Below are 11455 nucleotides of genomic sequence, written 5' to 3'. Positions count from 1 at the left end.
TGAAAAATAATACTGTTAAAAGCTAAGTTAGAACTTTTAGCTTAGCTGCTTTAAATAAACAGTTAACAGATATCTATTATGAAAAAGAAACATTTATTATGTTTCTAAAGAAAAGTTCACTTTGCAAATAACAGAAAACAAACAGAAGCTCACCTTATGAAGCAGTAGAAGAAAACAAAAACTGAACTAAATATTTTTAACTAGAATTCTATAAAAGATAAATAATGCAAACGATATGATAATCGATATAAAAAAATGAAAATATTAATTATTCTTAATAATATGCAAACGATAGATTTCTGATTTTACAAATACTTTATTTTGACTTAAAACCGTGACGTCATAGCATCGCCTTTTCCGAAATTTATTTTTGCCATTTGCCACTAAAGAGTTCCTAGTAACTGAAAAAATGCTAAATAACTCATAAAATGATTTAAAAAAACAGAAAGTCTTTCGAGATTAATCGTATATCGCTCAAGACTCAAAATTTACGTTCCAAAAAGATTTTTTGTGTAAAATTCATCTCGCTCTTGTACATACATTCTGTGCAAGCTCTGTAAAGAGTTGTTTGGCTGTTGGGGGGTTTGTTTGAGTTGTTTGGGTATGAATGACAGCGCTGTTCTCTAATTAGTGATATACAGCCGTGGTGTTTTAGGGGGATAGAGCGTTTACCATCCAATAAGCTGATTTCGGTTCGAATTTCTGCATTGGCTGGTCGATTCCAGCCAATTCCGAATCGCACCGATCACAGTGCCGATATTAAAATATCCTCAGAGGTAGACGGATCAGACTTAGAATCCCATTGCCGTCAGACTAAACTTTGATAGATTTTCGTGCCTTTTCTCGTGCTCCATGGTACGCAAATACTGGTTAATTTTAAAAAAAAGTCCTCCACGAAAGCTAATTTGTCTTAATGCTTAATCCAAGAGTTCTCTTGCCTTCTTAAATTGGGTTCAAAATTACGAGGCTAAGGAGTTGATAGTCCTAAACTCTGAATTGGATCTGATGTTAAACAATGGTTATAATATAGAATTAAAAAAACTAGCCCTACAGTAAAAATCTGTTTTATTACAGGCAGTATAATGATTTTAAAAAAATGTAATCGCTTAATTCTGAGCAGAATGGGGTCCATTTTGAATTTGCACTCATTTTTTTTTTAATACTTGCATACTGTAGGTTCTCTGAAATGTAAGTATAAATCTTTTGTTAGATCACTTATTTTAACCAAACTTTAATAGAACAGTTAGCAAAACATGAATAAATAAAAATAAATTAAAATAAAGAAAAAAGAAAAGGTACCTCCTTTCTAACTTTTGAACTATGGTCTTTCTTTCATTTCATAAAACGGTAGGACAATATCTCGAAGGAATGTCTAATATTTAACAGTTAACTGCAACCGTGGTGAAACAGGCCCATTTTTACACAAAAATGTTATAATTTGAGGAAGATAAAAATAAAGAATTTTTATTAATTAATTTGAAAACGATAATTTTTCTAACGTAAAATATGAGAAAATTTTTATTTATTCAGAATTTTCAGATTTTTTAAAAACAAAATCAAGTATTTATGCTGTTTTGGTGGATAAAAAGGTGTTTAAAAACCAATTTAAAAAGTTTATAGCTTCTAAAATGTCTTAATTTTAAATTTTTTTAAAGAAATGCTATCTATTTCATGATTATGTTGCAAATTAACATTGCTTAAAACTCTTCGACGTTCGAGAGTAAAAGTTCGAGACTATTCCTTTTTTAAAATATTCACTTGTAAAATTTAAAAACATACCTAATTTGATGAATTTAAAAAAAAAAGAAAGAAGAATTTGCAGTTATTTATTTTATTATTTAATATATTTAGCTAAAATTTCTTTTCTTTTTCTTTTATTAGAGTTTTAGTTTCAAAATATTAGTCAAACCAACTTTTTGCAACTTTTTATAGATTTATTAAATAACTTTCAATGAGTCTGGCTCAGGGGATACAGCGGTCACCTTCGGTGATCCGGGTTCAAATTCTAGCGATAGTTGGTCGATACAAATTCCGCCCCCAGCTTGCACCGACCACAGTTCTGTGTTAAAACATCCTCAGTGGCAGACGGATCATGGATTAGAGTCCCCTTGCCGTTAGGGTAACCGTGGGAAGTTTTCGTGGTTTCCCTTTCCAAATGCGAGTTAGTACCATCAAGTCCTCCACAAAGACAAACTTTCTCCCCATACTCGATCCTTTGTCTTCTGGATTGGATTCAAAATTACAAGGCTACGAAGTTGAACTTTAGTAGTCGTAAACCCGAAATCGGGTCGGCTGATCAACGACTGTTATAAAATAAAATATGTAACTGTTATTCCAGCTGCTGAAGCAGCTACGTTTGAGGAACTAAAATTGAGAGCGCTAAAAGCAACGAAAACAAAATATTTGTCGAAACTGCATGTAGAGGAATTTGGATCCAATTCAACATCGTCTACAATGACTGCAATGACTACATCTACAATCACATCGTCTATAACTCCAACAATATCAACTAAAGCCTATCATTATTCATATTTGGTCAAAACATAAAACCTCACTTTTCTATAAATGTTCTCGTTTAAAAAAAAAACTACTCATTCTTAGAGTTTCGTGCGATTGTGAAAAAGAAAATTTTTTTTAAATGAGAACATGTAATTTTTAAAAGTAAATCACACTTAATTTTTGCATACTAAGGACAGTAAAAGACGTAGACGATATACTTCAGCAATTTTGATGCGCAATACGGCACTGCATTAAATTCAATTTCATGTTAATTAACATTTTAACTTATGTTTATAGAAACTTATCTCAACTTTAACACGTCTATTTATTTATAAATAATCAGCTGGTGCTGACGTCATAAAGCAGATGTATGGGTATTCATGATCTTATTTTTCTTGAAGTGCAAGTACCCATCGAAATTTTAAATTTAAATTTTTTTGATTACCTTTCTCAATATTTATGAATTTCCTTTACATTCTCATTTTAACGAAAACTATAATTTAGTTTTATTTCCAAGAACTAATTCAGAATTAGAATTTATTACCAAGAAGTAATTCAGAACTAGACAAGATACCACTCAAGCCCTAAAAATTTAACTGTCTCACATAAAACCAAATTTTAAAAATATCATCGATAACACTAAGAAAAAACATCATTTTTCAGATTAAATGTTTTCAAAATAATAGTCTTACTAGTCTTTAGTTAATATGTTCTCAATTGCTAATTTATGAAGTCGGGATTTCGCTAAGAGAAGGGGGAAATTGGGAACCTCTGTTCCAAATAATGCTTGATATGCTTTATTTTGCTTTGTTTTTATCTGCTTAATATGCATTATTGTTATTTTAATATACTATATAATAAGTTATTTTTCATTTTCGCTTTTCACTTAAATACATACATGAATCATAGAACTTCTGTTCCCTTTCCATCTTGTTGTATGATCTAGGAAGATAGCATACGCATGAAGCTTAAAAATATCGGTGCGCATATTTTGCAAATTAGGATATTGTCTAACAAAAAAAAATATTTGCTTAACAAAACTTTTATTGAAGAAAAATATATTTTTAAAAAAAAGCGAAAAAATGCAAGAAAAGACAAAATTTAAATATATATAGACAGATACGATGCTCAAAACAAGTAAGAGTGTCATTGAAAATAACGCTTAATGTGGGCTTCAGTACTTTAAAATAACTAACTTAAACCGAAAAATATTTATTAAAACTGTAATAATTAAAATGTGGAAATGCAACACCCAAAGCATAATTTTTTAATTAGCCTTACATTGGTGAAATGAGGATATAAAAAAAATATTTCACTCAATTAAAAACTATTTCCGTTCTTAATCGCGTTCTGGAAAGCGTTCTGTACATTTTCATCCAATTAACATTTAATAATGGTAGCAATATCTTAACTGATGTAGTTACATGATTGTTAAAATACTTCCTGTTTTTATTTAAAAAGCCTAATCGGTGGATTTTAGTACTTCCTTTTCTGCAGTTTTCGGTGGTTGCATTTGAAAAAAATGGCACCAATGTTCAGTTTGCGCGCATTTTACTTCTATTTAATATTAATATGCTGCTTTCTAGAAATGTAAGTAACCTTTCTTATCTCTATTGTGTGATTAAAAAAACATAAAAATAAAATTTATGCCAACTTACTAGTTATTTCAAAAAATATCAACACAATTAAATTTAACAACATAAATTGTTTTACATCATTCGACCTAAGTTAACTACATGTTTATTTTTCCTAAATAGTATATGTAAAAATAGCTAAGTTCTTAATCATAGTGTATAGTTAGAGATTCACGATTTACAGTATTTTAAATTTCGCAGTATTTAATTTGGACCGAAATCGGTTGAATAGTTCTCGAGAGATAAAAATTTAGGAGAGTGACGACAATATAGAGTTGGAATCCACTATCGTGCAAATTTGCCACAACATTTATGCTGTATGTAGTTGAATTCGCAACGAACTGTTATTATCATACAAATTAAACTATCTTTAACTTGATTACACGATATTATGGATCAATTTCAAAAAATAGATGATTTAATTTAACATAAAATTGACGAAAATATTACATGATATCATGGCTCGAAATTCCAAAATCACGATTTAACGCTAAAACGAGTTTTTAAAAATATTCTGAGAAATCATTGTTCCCGACCTAAATGCATAACCTGCATTAATTTGTTTATTTTATTTAGTTTACTTCTTAATCTTTTTTGTTTTGGCAACACCATTCGATATTGTTTTGTATTTGTTGACGGTTTGTATGATTAAAGTATTGTTCAATGCTAGGCTTAAAGAGTGTTGTACGTATAATTGAGAACATACATGCTTATGCACAATGCAATCATTATTTCCCAAAGATACTTTAAAAATGTTTAGTTTCAGTTTTTTGCACCCTTTACTCAAATTACGAGTTGTGTTCTGACATCATGTGTATGAAATACAGTTGATTTATTTAAATATTGCGTATAAAAAATCCTACCATAACTACACGAGACATTTTATAGAAAATAGCGTAAAACGATCGATTCATTTTTAGCATGTAAGGAATTGATTTAAGTGATTCTTTCAGCAAACTTTCAACACAAAAAATACTTACTCATCTATCATTTTTATACGATTTTTTCACTTTTACTGAACCTACTCAGTTGAATTTGGAACTCGGTTACAATGGCACCAATTTCGATAAAGAGCCAAAGGACGATATGGTAAAAAAGAATACGCAAAAAACAATTTTATTCCCAAACTCTTTAAAAGGAATATTTGGAGCTGTGGTGGATAAAAATGCATGCGAAAAAGCAGCATGAAAATTCTTAAAAATGGAAAATGGTTAGTTATATGAAATACACAAATTAAATAAAATGAAAAAAAATAAGTAAAAGTTCGAATAAAATTTATTTGAAAAAAAAAATAATAATAAATGCAGTTTATTGAAATGGCGTTGATATATTGGTAAACACCAGTATCGATTTTCCCACTGTCCCAAAATTTTTCAATTTGCATTGAGCGTTTTATTATTCCAGTAATCATTCTAACATTTAAAGTTTATTTGGTGCAAAATTCGTTTGTGTCTCTTCGTATTGGTAGAACTAAATGGAGCTAAATTTTTTCACTAAATATTCTTTTCAAATTCTTCTTCAATTTTTTTTATTGTTATTATATATTTATTCATTTCCAATTTTAAGGCAGCACAAAAGGGAAAATAAAATAATGCAGAAAAGTAAAGCAAAACAGCAATGGACTACAGTAAAAAGAGATCGAAGTCATTAGCTAAAGATTTTATTCTGCCTCGCCAATATCGGCTAGTGTCTGAATCGTCCAGCAATCCTCACCGATTCGCTACGGATACGATTTCACTTTATTTCCAATTTTCCACTTATATTCCACTTTAATTCGATTACTGCCAACTACTGGTTTTAGCCAACAATTTCAGCTTCATGGACAGTCCCGAATTTATAGTATTGTCGAGTTTAATGAGATTTTTGGGTTTGCTTGTTTGAATAGCTCCGCTCCTTTACTCGAAAGAAAATCCGTCTGTTTATTACGAACATCGTCCTTAATTTCTATAACGAATTTAGTGCCATGTTGACTGTTAAGTCATATTATAGTTGCCACTGTGAAGTCTCAATTTTATAACCAGTAGTGGTAAAAATGTATTTAGCGGTGCATAGGTAACCATACATGAAACAATGCTGCTCAACTTGTGGGCTAATTTGCGAATAATCTAAGGGGCTTCTCAAAATATAGTCTAACCACAATCTCTCCTTACGTTCTCATGAATTTTTATAGATTCGGAGGAAGATATGGAAGAATAGGCCGTGGAAGAGGTTACAGCGCCTATGGATCAAAGGAACTCCATAACTATAGTAGCAGCTCCGGAACAAGCAGCGGTACTGGTAATTATGGATCGAGCAGTACCAGTCATGGAACTGAAAATAAAGCTTCCAGCCACTCTTCTACCACTGATAACAACGGCTATACAAACCGTATAGGGCACAATTTTGCTGGTAATGGCAATAGAGAAAAATTTAATGATCGACTGCCCAGTAGCAGTGACCTTGACAACAATAATAAGGATAAACACAACAATCGTCCACAAATAGACTGGGGTAAACTTCAGGAGAAACAGCGAGAGATACATGAATCGTTTGAGAGGATAAATAACTGGAAGCTTGGGAGCTTTGGTTCACACAAATATGGAAGTTCTGAAGAGAACCCATATGGAAATACTTATAAGAACCCATACGAAACTATCCTCAAGGATCTTTCTACAGAGCAAAAACGTATTTTTAGTGAATCTGGTCTTTATACCCACAAAGCAGACACTCATACCTCTGCTGTAACTCCTTCAGGGTCCCTTTCTACAATCAGAAATCAAGAACTCAAAGGGGGAAGAGATAGAAATTCTAGAAGAAGCTCAGTAGGTAATGTATTTAATTTTATCCTTATATTGGAAAATGCGACTTTAACAAAGATGTTTATGCAGGTTATGCAACTTGGAGGTGTGATTGAGTGAACTAAATATTATGTTTTTTGTATAGAAATAAAATGTCTTGTTAAGACACGAGCGAAAAAACTGTTACGGGAGAAAAAATGCGTTTATTTACAAAATCAACGCAAGATCCTTCTTTTCAGGAATACAGTTTTTATAATAAAGGTTCATAATTGTGACCACCAACAGTAACGCATCCTTAGTAACGCCGTGAAAGAAATTGGTGAACACTTTAAAAAAAGGCATATTCGTGCGACGAGATCTATGAGTGAGTCAACGGAAGTCTCGTAAATGACACTCTATAAATGCCCTAAATAAAAAGAAACCCAAGCTGGATAAATCTGGCAACGGGGGGAACATTGGAATGGTCCATCACGTCAATCCATCACGGTCCAAAATTAACATCCGATTAATTCTTGATCAACAGGTCGTAATGGGCTGATACATGATCGTGCTGGAACATAAAATTACGAACGAATTTTTAATACTTATTTTGAATATGGCATTACTGCAAAGAAGCAATTTGCGTTTATTTTATAAATAAATTCTACCCCCCCCCTCCTGTGTCATTTTTGAATTTGCGCGATAACACGTTACTCTAGACTCTGCAGTCTATACAAATGCTCACCAGCAGCAGGCTTCTATTGTGCAAACTTGTTCGAAGGCTCGTGCCCAGTTGGTGTAAATGCCACAAACTTTGAAGCTTTGATAGAGACAATTAAGCAGTCAGCTGTTGAACTCCAAGTCGAAACGAGTAGAGGAATCGAAACTAAATACCGATGAACTTATCAATCATGATTTTCTTTTTATAACCGTCGTTGAACAGCCGACCCAATTTTATAGGTTTACGACTCCTAATGTTCAATTCCGTAGCCTTGTAATTTTGAACCCAATCCAGAAGACAAGGGAACCCCAGGATCGAGTATTAGGAGAAATTTGCCTTCGTATAGGACTTTTTGATGGAGTTAACCCGCCTTTGTGCTACATGGAGAGGAAGACCACGAGAACCTCCCACGGTTAGCCTGATGGCAAGAGAACTCTAACCCATGATCCGTCTACCACTAAGGATATTTTACGGCAGCACTGTGGTCGGTGCAAACCGGCTGCGGAATTCATATTGACTGGGATTCGAACCCGGTTCTCCTCATTGGAAGGCGAACACTCTATCCCCTCAGCTCTATCAACCATGATTGGGGGATTTTCCTCCAGTGGNGGAGTTAACCCGCCTTTGTGTTACATGGAGAGGAAGACCACGAGAACCTCCCACGGTTAGCCTGATGGCAAGGGAACTCTAACCCATGATCCGTCTACCACTAAGGATATTTTACGTCAGCACTGTGGTCGGTGCAAACCGACTGCGGAATTCATATTGACAGGGATTCGAACCCGGTTCTCCTATTTGGAAGGCGAACACTCTATCCCCAGAGCCATCGCAGCTCTATCAACCATGATTAGGGAATTTTCCTCCAGTGGAGTGCCAGCCATTGCAATGTGTTTAGAAACTAGAGGGGGAACCAGCTGGCCAAACAATACTTCCGGTCATGTTCAGAGCCTCCATTTGTCCTTCCTTATAATCAAATTTCTTCAATCATTGTTAGGGTTAAAAAAAACTGCTGGTTCTGTTGTTCAGCCTTATTCTTGATCTCATCCCCATAGACCTCACCCGACAGATTTTTTTCTGTTAATTTCAGAATTTATAATGGACATATGACTAACCCGATAATAAATTTCACCGTATGGGCATTTCTGACTCTCCTGATTGCCCTCTATGTTCCTTAGGAGAGACTATGAGATTTAATTTCGTAACAGTTTGCCCATGCCAATGATGGTTAATTAATTAAGGTAATATATACATATTGAAATAAAGGAAATAGGCTATGTACTAGAAAGAAAAAGAAATGGAGTAAGGGTATTTATTTGTCTAGAAGAACCGTAAGAAGTCGTCTAACTATTATTGATGACAATTATGCTTAATTAATGTTGATAATATGTATTAATTGAAATTAAAAGAAAGTAACTTCTGTACTAAAAAGCAAAAATAAGGAGAAAAGCACTTTGGGTAACCGTAAAAAATCTGCATATTATTATTGACACTAATGCTCGATTAATGGTGATAATGTGTATTAATTGAAATAATTTAAAATAAGCCCTGTGCTAAAAAGCCAAGCCCATGGAAGAAAGATTAATGGGAAATTCGCTTAAGAAAACATTAAAATATCGCCATTCACAGATGACGCTTAACTCGTATGTATCCCTGACGGTAATATGTATTACTGGTATAATGGTAATTGGCGATTTAGTTTTGATAAGAATTCTACAACGAGTTTTCGGTAGTTTCTGAATATATTTTTTTCCAGTGGTAACTAAGATAAGATAGTGTGTTAATATTTTAATGAATTAGAATTTTAAAAAAATTTTTCCATCACTACTTTTAATTGTTTTAAAAGTAATTTAAAGATCAGATAGAGAAATGGCCATGCTCCAAAATCCTTATAAAGTTCTGTTTTTTTTTCTTTTCTTCTTTCTTTTTAAATAATGCGGTTTTAGTTGGCGGCCACTGAAAAATACGTTTAAACTCAAATTTTGAAGGGTTATGTAATAAGTACCAAATATACTTATATCGGTATAAAATATATTGATATATTTGGTGATTATTAAAACTGCACCAATCAGTTTTAATACCTATACTTAGGAATTAAGTGTCTTACGGCCCCTCAAAAGGGAATTGTACCTGAGAAAATCACTTAATAGTGCTAAATTTTAAGTATCATGAATCGGTCTCGACCAATAGCATCATGCCAAGAGATTCTAAATACATTTTATCTTTATTCCATTGGTATGAATTACAAACAGAGAGCTCTTCTTACTTCAATAACGTAAGGCCACCGAAGATTACAACATATAACATTAAGTAAAACAAAACAAATTGTTTTAGATATTCTTAGTGAAAGAACCAGGTAAGTGCCATTTTCAAGAAGAAAAAAGAACACACGCATCCGAATTATTTTATTACCAATTTATTAGAAGGTGGGACTAATAGTTCTTTGCTTTACTTTATTTATCACTGCCTATTCTATGTGAATCTATCTAATCTATAAAAAATGAATGTCTCTCTGTGTGTGTGTTCTTTATACACTCCTAAATCATCCGAATGAAATCGACGAAACTTAGCATACACATAGTTTGGAGCACGAGGAAGGTCACTGTCATTATTAGAGCATTCGACGACGAACCGTTCGAATGGGACGTGTGAAAAACGAAATGGAATTTTCTGATTGGTTAAACGTTAGTCATTGTCTTAAATTTAACTATAGACAATTCAGTTTTTCACATATTTTAAGAATAACATCAGTGAATCTATTTATGTGTCTGAAAGAAGCGTAAGACATCGTCATATTATCAATGACGACAATAATGTTTAATTAAGTTGGTAATTTGTTAATTAATATATGAAACTGATCAAAATTATAGCAAAAATATTGAAGAAAAGAAACTTATTCATTTTGAATCGACATCTTATTACTGACACTAATGCTTTATTAATATTGGTTATATGAATTAATTGAAATGAAATAATATAAGCTGTGCGCTAGAAAGCAAAGTTAAAGGAGAAAGGGTTAATAAAAAATTTGCTTAGGAAAATCAAAAAAAAATCACCATGCACAGATGACGCTTAACTTATATGTATCCCTGACGGTAATATGTACTACTGGTATTATACTAATTGGTGCGTGCAGTTTTGATAAGAATTCTACAGCGGGTTTTCCGTGATTTCAGAAAATATTTTTTTTTGTGGTAGCAAAGATAATTTATTAGCATTTTAATGAATGAGAACAAAGGAACTTTGCTCTTCCAAAACGAAATATTTTAATAGTAAATTAAAGGTTAGATAGAGAAATAGCCTTTCTCCAAAATCCTTATCAATCTCCAATAAGAATTCAATTTTTTTTTCTCCAAATTTCGTCTTAAGTTGACTGTCACTGACAAATATATTTTTCACAAAATTTAAATGTTGAAGGGTTATGTAATAAGTACCAAATATGCTAATATAGATATAAAACATTATAATGATATATTTTCTTATGATTAAAACAGAACCAATACTAAGCCGTTTAAATACGGATGCCTTAGAACGGCCCCTCTAAAAGGATATGTACCGGAGAAAATTATTTGATAATGATAAATCTTGACTATTATGGTTTAGCCGTTTGTAATAGCATCATGCCAAAAGATGCTAAATACATTTTCTCTTCATTCTAATGGGATGAACTACAATAACTGGATTATTAAAAATTATTACCTTTACACACACATGCGTTCTCAATTTTAATTGGCTGTTTTGTGCGTTACTAACCGCAAGTGTTCTGTGATTGGCTATTTATCATTTCACTCTCTTCTTCTTATATATATATATATATATATATATATATATATATATGTGTGTGTGTG

The 11455-nt window shown here is 32.3% G+C and overlaps 1 protein-coding gene across 1 annotated transcript in view; it reads left to right on the top strand.

Moving 5' to 3' along the window:
• Positions 1-3903: 3903 nt before the first annotated feature.
• The window catches only part of LOC139424782 (uncharacterized), an 8398-nt gene continuing 846 nt past the window's right edge, over positions 3904-11455 (top strand). The window contains exons 1-2 of the mRNA XM_016073463.3: positions 3904-4089; positions 6304-6938. Of these exons, the coding sequence (XP_015928949.2) occupies positions 4022-4089; positions 6304-6938 (703 nt within the window). The 5' untranslated portion in view covers positions 3904-4021. The remainder of the gene's footprint in view (positions 4090-6303; positions 6939-11455) is intronic.

Source organism: Parasteatoda tepidariorum, chromosome 3 (assembly GCF_043381705.1).
Source record: "Parasteatoda tepidariorum isolate YZ-2023 chromosome 3, CAS_Ptep_4.0, whole genome shotgun sequence".
In the NCBI taxonomy this organism is placed as follows: domain Eukaryota; kingdom Metazoa; phylum Arthropoda; class Arachnida; order Araneae; family Theridiidae; genus Parasteatoda; species Parasteatoda tepidariorum.
This window is presented reverse-complemented; position numbering and strand designations above follow the sequence as displayed.